At 33.9% G+C, this 17,506-nt stretch overlaps 1 protein-coding gene across 6 annotated transcripts in view; it reads right to left on the reverse strand.

Moving 5' to 3' along the window:
- Positions 1-17,506, reverse strand: part of RPS6KA3 (ribosomal protein S6 kinase A3) — a 102,498-nt gene that overhangs the window by 27,446 nt on the left and 57,546 nt on the right. For all 6 annotated transcript variants that reach the window (XM_065916208.1, XM_065916210.1, XM_065916204.1 and 3 more), the window contains 6 exons: positions 8,684-8,764; positions 7,877-7,956; positions 7,175-7,281; positions 4,459-4,496; positions 4,085-4,227; positions 3,834-3,904 (listed from right to left, as the gene is read on the reverse strand). In XM_065916208.1, coding sequence (XP_065772280.1) covers positions 3,834-3,904; positions 4,085-4,227; positions 4,459-4,496; positions 7,175-7,281; positions 7,877-7,956; positions 8,684-8,764 — 520 coding nt within the window. The remainder of the gene's footprint in view (positions 1-3,833; positions 3,905-4,084; positions 4,228-4,458; positions 4,497-7,174; positions 7,282-7,876; positions 7,957-8,683; positions 8,765-17,506) is intronic.

The following is a 17,506-nucleotide window of genomic DNA, read 5'->3' on the forward strand; positions in this document are numbered from 1 at the left end:
TTCTGGCTTGGGAAATAGGGTGCATGGAAATGCTCATTGGGAATACAAGAACAGGAACAGAACAGCGAACAAAGATAAATTTAGCTTAAAAATGTTAAGTCATGCATGTCGTTTGTTTTGGGTGAGACATGCAGGTGAGTAAATGGAAATACAGGTTTGGTGTCTGGTAAATTAAGAAAGAGTGACTTGGGAGTAATTAAAATATTTAATAGTTATTGGAAAGATTGATATCCAGGAAAGTGAGTTCAGGGGGGAAGAAAAGCACATCAGAACCCTGGGGAACGAGAACATTTAAAAGGTGGTCAGGAAAAGAACAATTTAGGCATTAAAAGTAATGACTGCAACTGGCTGAATCAAACAGATTATTAAATCCCATGAGCTTGTTATAGTTTTTAAAAAAAAGGAAAAAGAAAAAGTCAAAAGTAACATAAAACCCCAACTCACAATGGACATCACCCTCACTGGAAGTAACTAGGGCTGTGACAATTGGAAATAATTAAGAGAAGAATCAAATATTTATTTTGCATTTGTTTGAATCTAATTTCAAGATAACTAAATAACCCTACCTGATGAAGAAAAGTTTATCATTTCGGAAAACACCAGCTAATAAATGAAAAAATAACAATAACAGAAAATACACCATTTAAAGTCCCTAATAAAATAACTGTTTCAAGTAATGATTATCAATGGATGAACTATTAGATGAAAGCCTGACATGGAACTTAACAATGGAGGGATCAGCTATAATCACAAGAATTTATCACATATAGTGGTGCAACACAGTGTTGTAAGTCTCTTGATACGATGTAATAGGGTGCAAAAGCACAAGTTATGGAAATAATCTTGCCAAAAAAGTTTAATCAAAAATGGGATAAAGGAATAAGTGAAAAAACACCACAAGGAAAATTTAAGAAACATCCACATTCCTGGGAAAAGACTAATTGTTATGTAACCATGGTAACAAGTCACCAGAACCAGTCAATTGATCAAAGATGATTTGCCTAGATGAACAGCCTTTCCTTTTTGTTCTTGCAAACCAACCATTCAATAACTGCTGTTCATCTGTGAAAATTAGCCAAACAAGAATGAACTAACTCCAATAACCAAACCTGAGTACCAACAGTCCCACCCAAGGAACTACACTCTTACAGATGATGTGAACTCACTTAAGGCCCTGAAAACCTGCCAGTTCTTGAACTCCACCCTTCCTCCAAACCCTATATAAGAACAGTGGTCTACTATGCTTGGAGAGATGCTGCTGGACGACCATCGCTTTCCCTTACTATAGTAAGCAACAGAACCACCCTTATACTTTATGTTTCAGATACTGAGAAGTGGTCTTATCTTTTGACAAGATAAATTTAGAAAGTGAAATGATATAAAAGTGACATAATTTCTACAAGTAAATGGCAGGGGAAAAACAGGAGTACACTGTTCTAAATGAACAGAAGCTTAAGAAATATAAGCAAAGGAAACATGCAAACTTGATCTGGGGCACAGTTTTGGAAAAAACCTGAAAGATCTGGTTAAGGATTGATATTAGATGACTATTACCACGCAAACTGAAGCAGCTGAGAAATGACATGGAATGCTTGGAATATCTCAGGAAAGAAGAAAAAAAAAAAAGAAAAGACTAGACAAAGAAAATGCAGCAAAATCTTGATGACTCTTGATTTGTATATGTATCTTCACTGTATTATTCTATTTTTGCAAAGGCAGGCAGAGAAGGTATAGTCAAACAAAAGAGACCAAAACAGGAATGGTTAGAGAGGTGGGAGCAACAGATAAAAGTAGGAAAAACTAAGTGGGGAGGAGGAGGCCAGCAGGGTCAAATATTCCTCAGAGAGACGTTCCTTAACTATCCCACCTAAAAAGACTCCTGCCCTCACACTTCAAGAGTACCCTGGCTTATTATCCCCACTGCTCCTATTACTATAGTAAATTATTATATTTATTTGTTTAGAGTAATTCCTTTGTTTCCCCCACTAGAATGCAAACTCTGTGAGACGACAGAAGATCCTGTCAGTCTTGTTTCACATTGCATCCTATGTACATATATATAGCAAGACCTCAATCATCTACTGAATGAACTGTGGGAACAAATGATACAGAGTCACCTTTCAAACAATCTGTCACTAATTTGAGCAACCAGGAAATTACTGATGACTATAGTGAGAGACGTTTCAACAGGGTGGTAGAAGTGAACAACAAACAGGCCATGGTTATGATTAAAATAGCCCAACAGGTAACAAAAAGCATAGACTACTCTTTAAAGAGGCATTGTATTGAAAGAATGCAGGAAGATGCTGCAGAAACTTGGAAAAAAAGGCCAAGTCAAAGAAATGGTTTGATTTTTTCAACACTAGAGTGTGAGTATTAGCTGAAAGAAAGGGGCCAGAGTAGATAAGAGTGATGAAGGTTCAGTGAACATTTGTTTACATAGCAAATACTTTTTAACGTTTTTTTTATTATGAGGATAACATAAAGTGCAAAAAACAAAACAAAAACCCCAAACCAAAGTACACAGTTCAATGACTGACCACAAAGTGAACAGTCATCCGACCAAGAAATATAAGATTTCCAGAACCACTTATCCAATGTAACTACTTTCCTTATTTTGCCACAGGCTTTTGCCATCTAAATATGGACCCTAAAAACTATGTTTTAGTTTGTCTGCTTTTAAAACTTTATAAATAGAATCATCTATGTAGTATTCATTCTTTGTATCTGAATTGCTTTTGTTCAACATTCTTATGAGGTTACCCAAGTTGTATATAACCGTGGTTTGTTAATTTTCTTTCCTGGATGGCACACTACACCCATGGGCAAAAAGCTTCAGCCTATTTTTGTATGGCTTTTGAGCTGCAAATGGTTTTTACATTTTAAAAGTGTTAGAAAGAAAGAATAAACAATACAAATATCTGATAGAGACTGTGTGTGGCCTACAAAGTCTAAAATATTTATAGATAGTCAATCCCTGTTGTATTCCATTGTATGAACTTACCATAATTTATTAGTCCATTCTTCTGTTAACAATCTAATTTCTAACTTTTGGCTATTATAAGTAATGTTGCTATGACTATCTGAGTACTGTTTTCTCAATGTGCAAGAAGTACCTTGATACATTTTCTAAGTTCTCTGCATTGAGTTCTTAATAACTTCTAGATTTATTTCTAGGTTTGATATTTTTTATACTATCGTAAACAGAATCTTTTAAAAAAAATTACATTTTATTTCGCTAGTATTCAATCATGAAATAGATTTTATTTATTGACCCTTTATCCAGCAACTCTACCAAGCTCTTATTAATACCAAGAATTTATATGAAGATTTGCATTTTCTATGGACACAATCATTTTAACTAAATGACATTTTTTTCTTTTTTTGGCCATGCCATGTTATATGGCTTGTAGAATCTTAGTTCCCCAACCAGGGATCAAACCTGGGTCCCTACCAGTGGAAGTCTGAAGTTCTAACCACTAGACGGCCAGGGAATTCTCAATGACAGTTTTATTTCTTCTTTCTAAATCTTAAACTGCACTTCTTTTGGTTGCCTTACTGTACTTGCTAGTACCTGCAGAACAATGTGAACAGAAGCAGAATAATGGGTATATTTGTCATATTCCAAATCTCAAAGGTAAAGCTTTCAATATTAGCATGAAGATAATTATATGGGTTTGTTCATATTTCAACCACATAATATGAATATCATAATATCAATAAATTTCTTAGTTACTTATTGTACTATATCTAACACTCTAAAATCTCATTTTTTAGTGTGAAGCACTGATTTTTAAATCTCATCAAAATATACACACTCAAGGTGTACTTACTTAAGAATCATAGTCATTGTTTCTTTTCGATCTTTTCCTTGGAAAGGTAGTGTACCAGTGAGCATCTCAAACTACAAAGAAAAATAAGAGGTATTAGTAAGTATAAAATTTTATCAAAAAGGCAAAAGGATCATTTTAATCACAATCAAATCTTCTAAAATTGCTATAGAACAAAATAAGTGACATATTTCTACCATAGTCACCACTGAACTTTTCAAAAAAATACAAAAAAAAAAAAACTCAAACCTTACCATTAACACACCAAAAGACCACCAGTCTGCACTCTGAGTATGACCTCGACGATTAACTACTTCTGGAGCCATGTATTCCACAGTTCCACAAAAAGAATATGCTTTCTTTTCATGGTCAATAGACTCTTTACTTAGGCCAAAGTCTGAGAAAATAAACACCAACTTCATAAATACCCTACAGTAACTTGCACATACAAAGTTCAAACGTTGACTTCCAAAGTTCACATTAATAGTTCCAATATTTACATTAATTACTTAAAAATTCTACTTCAAGTTTTTAACACAATATGTTACTTAATATTTATATCATGATCAACCTTAAAGGAAATTATATAGAGCAGGAGAGACTATTTTAATAAAATGAGGATTTTTACCTGTTAACTTGATATGACCTTCTTCATCAAGAAGAATGCTGAAAGACAACAAAGTCAGAAAATCTTTCCAAACCACTAAAGAGAGATTTTTAGAAGCTAAAACTGAAATTACTTAAGCATCAGACCACTATAGTCATTCCAAAACATTGCTTTAGACTGCGAATAAGAAGGCAAAGGAAAAGGAGGAGAAAAACTATCCTTTTGGACACACACATATAACAAATCCCAAAGACAAAGTGATATAAACTTGTATTAAACAGCCAGGGACACTTGAGAACTAGGAGGAAAGGAACTAAAACCTATTCCTGTAAGTTGCTCTTTCTAGTGCCTTTGTGCACAGGTAGCCTAACTAAACTCCCTAGTGCTTGAACAATAGACAAAGGGTCTGGAAATTTAAGCCAAATGTGTTGTCATTTTCTTGGTCTTTTAAAAAGCATCTGACTTAGTCATTCCTTCCTAGCTTTTTTTCTGACACAACTTACACAATCCTCTTCTCTTCAACACACCTTCCTCACACTCCTTGCTTTTCTCTGATTCATCCTTTTATTGTGTATATTGGTATTACCCAGTGTTTTCTTTTTCAGTAAACTGAGAGCTCCTTGAGACTTTGACCTTATTCATCTTGTAGTTCAGTGTCTGGTAGAGCACAGATAAGAAATGTACATTGAAAAAAAAAAAAAGAAATGTACATTGCATGAATGAGACCAGTCTGTAAAGGGCCAATACAGCATGCCAAAGACTTTGGATTCCTTCTCAAGGGCAATGAAGATCATAAAAGATTTACATGCAAGGAAGGCAGAGATAATCAAACTTGTGATTTTAGAAAACAATTTAGAAAGAAAAATAAAGAATATTTATTGTGCTCTTGAGTATGGGTTATGATAAATAATAGAAAGCTAACTAAAAAAATCACATGGATCTCAATGAAGTTATGAGCCATGCTGTGAAGGGCCACCCAGGACAGAAAGGTCATGGCAGAGAGTTCTGACAAAACGGGGTCCACTGGAGAAGGGAATGGCAAACCACTCCAGTATTCTTGCCTCAAGAATCATGGACAGTATGAAAAGGCAATATGATATGACACTGAAAGGTCAGTGCCGAGGTCAGTAGGTGTCCAACATACTATGAAGAATCAGAAAAATAGCTCCAGAAAGAATGGAGAGGTTGGGGCAAAGTGGAAACAATGCTCAGCCGTGATGTGTCAGGTGGTGAAAGTAGTCTCATGCTTGTAAAGGACAATACTGCATAGGAAACTGGAGTGCTAGGTCCATGAATCAAGGGAAATTGGATGTGGTCAAGCAGGAGATGGCAAGAGTGAACATCGACATATTAGGAATCAGTGAACTAAAATGGACGGCAGTGGGTGATTTTAATTCAGATGACCATTATATCTACTACTGTGGGCAGAATCCCTTAGCAGAAATGGAGTAGCCCTCATAGTCAATAAAAGTCTGAAATGGAGTACTTGGGTGCAATTTCAAAAATGACAGAATGATCTTGGTTCGTTTCCAAGGCAAACCATTCAACAACACAGTAATATAAGTCTATGCCTCAACCTAATGCCAAAAAAGCTGATAGTTCTATGAAGACTTGCAAGACTTTCTAGAACTAACACCCTAAAAAGATGTCCTTTTCATCATAGGGACTTGCCCTCCAAGTCCATCCACGCTGCTGCAAATGGCAAAATTTTGTTTTTTTATGGCTGAGAAATACACACATCTTTTTTATCATTCATCTATTGGTTGACGGTTAGGTTTCTTCCATATCTTGGCAAATGTAAATAATGCTGCCATGAACACTAGAGTATGTGGACCACATCTCAATAAAACTATTTTCAAAAATTCTTGATAGAACAGGTTCTTGTTCATATCCTTAAAAAAAAAAGGATGGAAAGAAACCCTTTCTTGCTCAAAGTGGTAGACAGTAAACACTGACAAAGCATAGAACTGTGTGCAATTTTTTAAATATTAGTTTCTTGGTAACCACTACTATAAAAGTAATGTAAAACTTGCTCAATTCACACTAAAAATTTCAAATCATGTCGAGAAGAAAATTTTCAATAAATGGTATTTGGAGGAAACAATTAGCTTCATGCCATCCCTCATACCAATAATTTTCTAGATGGAGTTAAAAGTAAAAAAAAAAAAAAGAAAAGAAAAGAAACCATGAAATTAGAAGAAAAAAGTCTGATGAGAATTAGAAAATTCTCATGAATTTAGCCAAATTAGAGAATTATGGCTCCTAAGAATAGAAGCCATAGAAGAGATCCCAAAAGATTGGTAGACCTGAGAAAAAAATACTTGTGTAGGTTAAAATAATATAAAATTTTAAAATAAGCTAGAAAAGCATATCTACAATATATGTCAAATGGTAAAATGTTAGCTTATAAAGAATGGTCTCTTACAAATCAATGAGAAAAAAATAATGTTCCAAAAGAAAAACTAGCAAAGGCAATGAACAGAAAAATCACACAAAAAGACAAACTGCCAATAAATCTATGAGAATAGATTTGAATGTAAATGAAAACAAGATAACATGAACAGATATTTTGATTAACAGAAATTTAAAAGTATGAGAATACAGAGGGTTAGCAGAAATGTGAAGCACAGGCACTCTAACTCGATGTCTGTGGTAGTTCTATGAAATAACATTATTTTGTTTTACCACTTAAATAATTACATTACATTGTATTAAACTTAGCAGCATGATTCCTTACTTTTCTGGTTTTAAGTCTCTATAGATTATTCCCAGGCTGTGTAGATGGTCTAAAGCAAGTGCAAGTTCAGCCAAGTAGAATTTGACATCTTCTTCTGTGAACATCACCTAAAATAAAATAATTTTTCTGTCTTTATTTTCTTTTGGTGTTTACTATTTTTGTTTAAAGTTCCATCCTACAATTTAAATATTAAAAGTTATCAATATGCTAATTAGATGTAGTTTCTTCTATAATTCACTTATGAAAGATATTTGCAAAGATGATTACACCAGCCAATTAATGACTTACTAAATGCTAAACATGCACTGTGCGGGAAATAATTTTACATTTTGTTAAGTAATAACTATATTCAGATTGTGCCACTGTTGCCCCACCATAATAAAATCTTAGAAATGAAAACTGATCTTTACAATGCATGCTGAATTTCCACTACTGATTGTTCAAGGATATTTGTTGATATATTATTGCTTCTGAAAAACCTAAAACTAAAAGAAGCAGGACAAAAGACAGTCTATCAATTTAAAATCTACCTTCAGAATAAATTTGAAAGTTAGGAAAATAACTCTTTTTGGCTCTGATTCTTCAACGTAAGAATTGTGTGCCACTTGAGGAAATATGATAAGTGTAATATTGAAGCATAACAAAGCTTTACTTAAAACAGGATGCATATAAATAGATTTAAAATAGAGATTAATTATATACCTCTTTGGATAAGCGTGTAAACAAATCTCCTCCCCTGAGAAAGTCCAATATAAGATACAACTTCCCTTCAGTTTGAAAAGCTGAAACAAGAAATAAAAATTTCCATTTAATTCACAGTTTAATTTTGGGGGCTCACATTAGGTCAAATCATTCACAAATAAACACTATTTTAGCAATAATGACTATATCATAGATCTAAACTAATTTTTATTTACAAGTTAATCACCAATGCCTCTTAGTTTTCATGTAGAAATGTTAAATGCAGTGTTTTTTATTATGGAACCACTAGAACATTTGTTAGATTTTATTCAGGCAACAGTCTCTCAAGAATACAATAGTTCTAAAACATGTGGTCAGTAAGAAAAATTCCTAACAGAAAAGACTTACTTAACCATGAAACAAAATACAAAAACCATGTCACTTAACTACAAAAAAAATGTGGACTGGTTAGCTTTAATTACACATAATAAGAACATCAGGATGTCTATATTAGGGATTTTTCTTGCTTTTAAGTTAGGCTAAAATATTGGCACATTATTATAATTTAAAAATGATTATTATTACCCATTCCTATGGCTATTACTCAGAAACTATAATGTTTAAAAGAAACATGAAGTTAAATGCAATAAAAGCTTTTAAAATTTATCTAAGAAGTAATGGTTCAATTTCCATGACTTACTATATGTATTTACTAGACATATATGAATATATACAAGTAAATATTTATATACATTTGTATATCTGTATGCAATCAGGGAGTGGGAGAATGAGGTAAAAGGATGAAGTAGGAGGTTGTTCATAACTTACCATAATGCAACTTGACGATAAAAGGATGGTTAACTTCTACCAAGATATCACGTTCCATTTTTGTCCGAACACGGTCTCGAACTATAAAATATTGTACATATGGTTATACTGCAATAGCTTCCAGAGACAATCTTTGAAATAAAATCTCTTTGGTGACTACATTAAGTAAAATTTTGCTTGTATGTATAAAAGTGTGAATTCACATAGAAATAAAATTATATGTATAAATAAAACTATTCATTACTCTTAAATTTTCAACATTAACTAATTTTTAAACTAAATTATATTACTAGAAAAAGTTGAATATATTTATAAAACCTGTGTTCTACATTAAAAAAATAGAGAACATATTAGATGTTGGCTTTAACATCAGAGTTTTGATCAAAGTTATGAAAATTGGCCAAAAAAGAAGCAACTTTAAAAAAAATGGCATGCTAATGAAATATTAAAACACAAAGATATGAAATAGGTTTAAACACCCCTCCCTATCAACCATATCAACTCAAGTCAACAAATATTCATTAAGCATCTAAAATATGTGGCAGACAAGGTGAAGGAAAGATATACCCCAAAAGGTATATTTTAAGGGGGCCAGGAGAGCAGAGATACTGAGAGGAGATACTGTGGTGCAGCTAAAAGAGTAAAGATTTTTGGAATTAGAAAAATCTGGATACTGATCTGTTTTATCTAGAGCAAGTTACTTAAAATCTCTGTGCCTCTATTACCTTTCATCTATAAAATGGAGATAACACCACTGTATCTTTGGGGGCTGTGTGACCATTTGAGATAAGGTTTGTATATCCCAGAGCCTGATTTAAATAAGAGATATTCAATTATAGCACCATGTATATGATAAAGTTATAGTGCCATGGATATGATAAAGCAATAAAATGATGCATTACCACCAGTAAGAAGTACAAGAATTCAGAAAAGAGAAAGATGAGTTTTACTTGCACAGGAAGGCTACAGTGAAGAGGTGTTTAGGACTCTCACAGTAGAATTTAGATGGGCAAGAAGGATTGGACACAGAGAAGAAAAGTTCAGGTATAGAGTACCAGTGCAAGCAAGGACATGGAGGCATGCATGATGAGCAAGAAGGAATCTAATAAGTGTTGAAACTGGTGGTGGGGGTGTAGGTGGAGGGGTGAGGGCCGGAAGGAAGGGGAAGGGGGAGAAGGAAGGGGTGGGGGAGGATGTGAAGTAGGGAGGATTCAGATTCCTGACAATTTGGAATGCCAGGATGAATTTACATTTGACCCTGTATGTGGGCAAAGATCTCTTTTACCAACAAAACATTTCCTGAGCAAACTCTGTGTGCCAGGCACTGTGAGATACAAATAAAATAATCTTCAAGAAGCTCATAATCTGGTGGGAATGAGACAAGTAAACTGATGACTAATCATCTGATAAGTACTCTTGTTGGTAGCTGAATGGATATAAGAGTTGAAAATGATCATTAAAGTTTTTTTTTCTCTTGTGTAATAAGGACAAATCACACATAACTTCTATTTTTCAGGCCAAAGAGACTGCATGGTTATGCCAAAGATTAAACAGAATGGGCGAGTCTTTTGGGGGGGCAGGGGTGGGAACAGAGAGTTGATTTCCTTGTCAATTAAAGGTGACTACTGATATTTAAAACTCAGATATAAGCCCTCTGGAAAAAATAAACAAGGCTTAAAAAAATCCTCCATTTGCCATTCTAACAGTTTTCTACCTCCAAATGGGAAATTTTGGTGCCAGTGACTAAAAAATATGCAAAACCAGAAAAGGAATCAATTGCTTTGATATCAATACAGCTTTTTTACCTGACTTGCTTTGTTGATATATCAAATTCAGTTATCAATCTCTGATTTCATTATTTTGTCTTACCACTACTACTCTGGTGCCTCATGTCCAAGAGGCCCTTTCTACTATTTATGTGAATGAGGTTCATCACCTAGGTCTGCTGACAATTCTATTCTACTCTAGCCCCAAACTGCCCTTTTTTCATTTACTACCCATACAATCTTGGATTATATTCTGGTTACTTTAAAGCTAGATTTCAAATTTCTATCTCTTTCAGTAATTATACAAAGCTTATTATTTAAAAATCACTCCTCTGCTCAGAAGTGCTTGTTCTAATTTAATTTCCCTGATGACTAGTCATGGTGAGCACATTTTCATGTTTATTGTCCATTCACATGTATCCTTTTATAGATACCTATTCAAATATCTTATGCATTTTATATTGGGCTATTTGTTGATTTATAGATGTAATTTAAATATAAAAAAAATAAAAATCACTCTTCTGCTCAGTAAGCATCAAAAATACCTATCAATATATTTACTGTATATCACTCTTCTATTTTTCTAATGCTATAAAAAATTACTTGGGAGTTAAGAGCTATAGTTTAGTGGCCATGCTAATAACTAGATGAGTTACCCTGGTAAAATCCTTTGTTCAGGGAATTTCTGCCTCCTTCTGTATAAAATAAGAGGCTAGAACCAGATGGTTTTCTATTATGATTATCTTGTCAGATAGTTTCCTTACAAGCAACATTGATGAGACCTTGTTTAGTTCAAAATGAACAGTAAGATTCACTCACTAAAGAATTCCTTCCTTTTGTTGGAGACAGGTGTGTACAATAGTTCGAATCTGGTTTCTTTTATGTATATAAAGACATAGTGACAAATATATATCATTCTACCATCAAAAATTTTGATTAGGATATTAGTGGTTCAGGAGAACCACTAATTTTATATTGGTTAAACTCTAAATCCTGAAATAGAAGTTGTTAATACTGACTCATGTTGGCAAAGCAACTACATTCCTCTGGAAAAATTTTTATTACATACTAGTTATTAGATTTTAAACTCGACTTGACTTGAACATGAGAACGAATAAGAAGAAATGCTATTTGTGTGTCTAGAATTACATTTAAGCAAATGCTTTAATCAATAGTTTACAAAACCTTTTAGGCCCACAGATTACTTTATTAGGACAAGAGTCCCTATAAACTCAACCTAACACTTTTGACTTCTTTTTGACCCCATTCACTGTATTAATAGAAACTTCAAAATGAAAAGAGACTTCTAATTAAACATTAATGTTTTACTTTCTACTTTCTTTCAAAAATCCTAATGAAATTACAATAATGGGAAAATTACACATAAACTCACAAAACAGATCAGAGAAAGCTAAAATCTAAGCTTAAGGAAAAGAAGCCAATGAGAATTCAGAAAATTCTTGCCACAAAATCCCTTCCAATCAGCTTTTTGGTACCTCACTCTTAAATGAGGGAAAGATAGCAAAGAATTCCCAAGAATTTAAGAAAAGACTCTAAACATGAAAAATAGCTACCAACATAAATAGAAAAGTATAGATCCTGATTCAAACAAACTGCAGAAAGAAAAATGAATTCTAACAATACGGACAACTGGAAATTTGAACAGTTATCAGACATCTGTACATTAATTTTTTTCAGATATAATCACAGAATTATATTATTTCTTTAAAGAGTCATGATCTTCTTGAGACACACACCAAAACATTTATGCAAGAAATTGTACAATGTCTGAAATTTGCTTCAAATATCAAAACAGGGGAAGTGGAAGAACACAGATAAAAAAGATTGATCATGAGTTGAGAAATATGGAAGGTAAAAGAAGAGTATATGGGGGTTCTCTATATTTTTCTGTTTCTTTCTGTAGATGTCTGACACTCTCCATAATAAAAAGTTTTTAAAAATGAAATAATTAGAGAACAAGGAAAAATCTAGGAAGTTAAAAATAATGGTAGAAACAAAAAGTCAATAGAGGGTTGGAAGATAGTTGATAACATTTCCTAGAAAACAGGAAAAAAATAAAAATTAATCAACGAACCCAGAGGTTCAACATATCCAAAGAGTAGCAGTTGTAAAATGGAGAAGAAATGACAAAATATTTTTTCAGAACTGCAGAAATGAGTTTCTGGATTGAAAGAGACCACCCCATTTCTGGTACAATGAATTTTAAAAATCCACACTAAAGAAATACCATTATAAGAATTTCAGAACACCAGGGATAAAGAGCAGATTGATTATAAAGACGTCTAAAGAGGAAAAGCAGCTTACACACAAAAGACTGGAAACCAGAACGGCAATAAATTTCATAACTGCAATGTCTCCAAATTTCTGAGGGAAAATTATTTTTGATCTAGAATTTTACATCTAGTCAAATTAAAAATTAAGTGAGGGGGTAGAATAAAGGCATTGTTAGACATGTAAAGTTACAAAAATTTTACTGTCCAACGTTTCTGAAGTACCTCCTAGAAGATGTATTCCACCAAAACTATAAAGCAAACTCAGAAAAAGTTAGATACAGAATTTAAAAAAGGAGATCTAATCAGCAAAGCTGTGAAGGATATGTGACTTCAGTATACTATCTGGCTCAGCAAGGAACAGTTTTTATAAAGCATCATGGAAATATTACTAGGAGGACATGAAAAGGGAAATTGTGTGTAGATGGTAGTATAAAAGAACTAAATCCTAAACTTCCATGGTAGGAAGTCAAAAGATTATGTCCCCTAATGAAAATGGGCAAAGAATTACAATATAAGAATACTGAATGTAGAGGTAAAAGACATAAGTAGCAGCTAAAGAGATTGAAGTCATTGTCTCTGAGGGTCAAGAATTGGGATAGGGAGGAGGATAGGAAAAGCACTGATATTTTACAAGACTCTATATGCAGATTACTTTGAGAAAAATAAAAATTAAATTTAAGAACACACCAGCAACCTACAATTCCAATATGTCAAGTATCTTCACTTTTCTATGGTCTCTTCTATAGCTTATATCTATATAATTTAGGTAGACAAATTTGTTATAATGTTCACTTGCAAATTTTTATTACATTTATTTTTATGCTCACATTTGAAATAGTTCATTTAAATAATATTCTATTAAGTGGTATACCGTAATTTTCTTAAAAGTTCTCTATTTTTCAATATTTATAATATTTAAAATTCTTGATATTGTAAATACTGTTGCAATGAAAAAATTGCAAGTGCACAAAATCTTCCTTTGAGATTATTTCCTCAGGTTACTTTAGCAGCAATAATGGCTTGCTATACTTAATGCAAAACAGCTTTCTAATTTATGTTGCCATCATATGAAAAAACTCATTATTTTACAAGCATTTATCAGAAAACTGAGGCATCTTTCCAAATATGGTTTATTTTATCCCCTTATATAAAATGTATTCTAAAGGCCTGTAGGTGGAGGTTGTAATGTTATTTCTTAGGAACTCCTAACCCAATCATTCCTTTTACATTTATTAGTTGGAATTCTACTGTAAGAAAGAGATTTCCCTTGTTCTCCATGAATTATTTTATGGATTAACCCATGGATTCTTTATTCAGTGGGTTGTAATCGATCACTATCATTAATTACTGCAATGTCTAAACTGTCCTAGATTTGGCCAGTAGGACTCTTTTAATAAATTCCTTGTATATTACTATTTTGTAATATCTGAGGCAAATAATCTCCTGATTTCCTATTTATACTGCTTTTCATTATATGAAGGGCCAAAAATTTTTGTATTGTCAACCTGCTTATAATTTGTGATTTGCTCAACATTCTTCACAAGTTTCCTCAGTTCAGTTCAGTTCAGTCACTCAGTCATATCTGACTGTTTGCGACCCCATGAACCACAGCATGCCAAGCCTCCCTGTCCATCACAAATTCCCGGAGTTTACTCAAACTCATGCCCATCGAGTCGGTGATGTCATCCAGCCATCTCATCCTCTGTTGTCCCCTTCTCCTCCTGCCCCCAATCCCTCCCAGCATCAGTCTTTTCCAATGAGTCAACTCTTCGCATGAAGTGGCCAAAGTATTGGAGTTTAGGCTTCAGCATCAGTCCTTCCAATGAACACCCAGGACTGATCTCCTTCAGGATGGACTGGTTGGATCTCCTTGCAGTCCAAGGGACTCTCAAGAGTCTTCTCCAACACCATAGTTCAAAAGCATCAATTTTTCGGCGCTCAGCTTTCTTCACAGTCCAACTCTCACATCCATACATGACCACTGGAAAAACCATAGCCTTGACCAGACAGACCGTTGTTAGCAAAGTAATGTCTCTGCTTTTTAATATGCTATCTAGGTTGGTCATAACTTTCCTTCCAAGGAGTAAGCGTCTTTTAATTTCATGACTGCAATTGCCATCTGCAGTGATTTTGGAGACCAAAAAAATAAAGTCTGACATTGTTTCCACTGTCTCCCCATCTATTTCCCATGAGGTGATGGGACCAGATGCCATGATCTTAGTTTTCTGAATGTTAAACTTTAAGCCAACTTTTTCACTCTCCTCTTTCACTTTCATCAAGAGGCTTTTTAGTTCCTCTTCACTTTCTGCCATAAGGGTGGTGTCATCTGCATATCTGAGGTTATTGAAATTTCTCCCGGCAATCTTGATTCCAGTTTGTGCTTCTTCCAGCCCAGCGATTTTCATGATATACTCTGCATATAAGTTAAAGAAGCAGGGTGACAATATACAGCCTTGATGTATTCCTTTTCCTATTTGGAACCAGTCTGTTGTTCAATGTCCGGTTCTAACTGTTGCTTCCTGACCTGCATACAGGTTTCTCAAAAGGCAGGTCAGGTGGTCTGGTATTCCCATCTCTTTCAGAATTTTCCACAGTTTATTGTGATCCACACAGTCGAAGACTTTGGCGTAGTCAATAAAGCAGAAATAGATCTTTTCCTGGAACTCTCTTGCTTTTTTGATGATCCAACGGATATTGGCAATTTGATCTCTGGTTCCTCTGCCTTTTCTAAAACCAGCTTGAACATCTGGAAGTTCTCGGTTCACGTATTGCTGGAGCCTGGCTTGGAGAATTTTGAGCATTACTTTACTAGCGTGAGATGAGTGCAATTGTGCAGTAGTTTGAGCATTCTTTGGGATTGCCTTTCTTAGGGATTGCAATGAAAACTGAACTTTTCCAGTCCTGTGGCCACTGCTGAGTTTTGCAAATTTACTGGCATATTGAGTGCAGCACTTTAACAGCATCATCTTTCAGGATTTGAAATAGCTCAACTGGAATTCCATCACATCCACTAGCTTTGTTCGTAGTGATGCTTTCTAAGGCCCTAGTTTCCTAGTTTCCTAGGATGTGTTAAACTGTAAAATTCAGTTAGATTGTTGTTTACTATGGTATATGGTTTAAGAGAAGACTGACTTTTTTCCACGTTGTTCAGAAGTATTTCAAGCAAAATTTATAAAATCAGTATTAAATTTCTCATTTTCTGGACACAAGCTTTGTCATACAGCACAGCAATTACTCAATATTTTGGCAACAAATACATTAAACTTTAATATATAATACTTTTGTACTGTTTTGTCCCACTGGTTTATATACTTATAATATTTCCCCCCCCAAAATACAATGAATTATTACTGCTTTAAATAAGCTTTAAGCCTGATAAAGCTTGTTCTTTTCTTATTCTTCTTTTTTAGAATACTCTTTGAGGCATATGTTTTCAAGTAAAATTTTGAATATTTCAAGGAAAATGCAACAGGAATCTTGAGGATATGGAGCTAATTAGATGACTAGAGGAATACTGAGAATCTTATCAGCCTTCTCTAAAAGGAATTGGACATGTTTTTCCTTTCCTAATATCTTTTAGGTTTCTCAGAGTTTCATTGTTTCCTTTATATATATTATGCACAACACAAGTGCTGTTATATACATGAAAACAAACTACTTCTGTTGCTTCTGTAAATGAACTCTCTTAAATAAGCTGGAGAAGACTCCTGAGAGTCTCCTGGACAGCAAGGAAGTCAAACAAGTCAATCTTAAAGGAAATCATTCCCAAATACTCTTTGGAAGGACTGGTGCTGAAGCTGAAGCTCCAGTATATTGGTCACCTAATGCAAACAGCCAACTCATTGGAAAAGTCCCTGATTCTGGGAAAGATTGAGGGCAGAAGGAGAAGAGGACGTCAGAGGATGAGAAGGCTGGATGGCATCACCAATGCAATGGACATGAACTTGAGCAAACATCGGGAGATGATGAGGAACAGGGAGACTGGCATGCTGCAGTCCATGGGGTCACAAAGAGTCAGAAACAACTGGATGACTGAACAACAAATGCAGCTTTATAACATAGGATTCATGAGTATGAAGTTACAAAAAAAATAGTGACATAGAGTAGGACACTAAGGATATAATTTTAATGCCCTGGTCCCAGCAAGAATCAACTAAGTAGTAGGCCAGGAAGTGGAGACTAGATAGGAAAGAAAATACATTCAGGAAGGAGCAAAAGAACAGAAGCAATGGATGGTGTTTATAGAAGAAGGTGAAATTTCTTGAAACGATGGTAAAATCCAGTGCGAGTTACTAATTGGGAAGAATAACACCAGAAATAGTAACTGATCATCATAAACATTCCTTCCAGAACATTTTAAAACCTTTAGAAAATACAGGTAAAGTTGAAGAGGAAAAAGAGATGTTAGGAATCAACACATAAAACAATTAGAGGTTATATGGTAAAAAAAAAAAAAAACCAATACTACTTTTAAAAAAGGAAGATTTAAGTATTTTAAAATCTAGGTACAATTTTTTCTAAGAGACTGTTTACCTACAAGAACCAAATCTGACATTAGATTTTTTTTTCCCAAAATCAGAGGCTTAGAATGAAAACTTATTTGCAGACCAGAAGTCAAAATGATAAAGTCCTTAGAATAAAAGCTATTGTGCATCATAAATTAATTAGTACATTTAAAAAATATTAAAATACTAATATGAACTGGTAAAGGTATCAAACCTAGTTTTAATATTCTAAACTTCTATTTGCCTAAAGCCCAAGAA

The sequence above is a fragment of the Muntiacus reevesi genome, chromosome X, assembly GCF_963930625.1.
Source record: "Muntiacus reevesi chromosome X, mMunRee1.1, whole genome shotgun sequence".
Taxonomy (NCBI): Eukaryota; Metazoa; Chordata; class Mammalia; order Artiodactyla; family Cervidae; genus Muntiacus; species Muntiacus reevesi.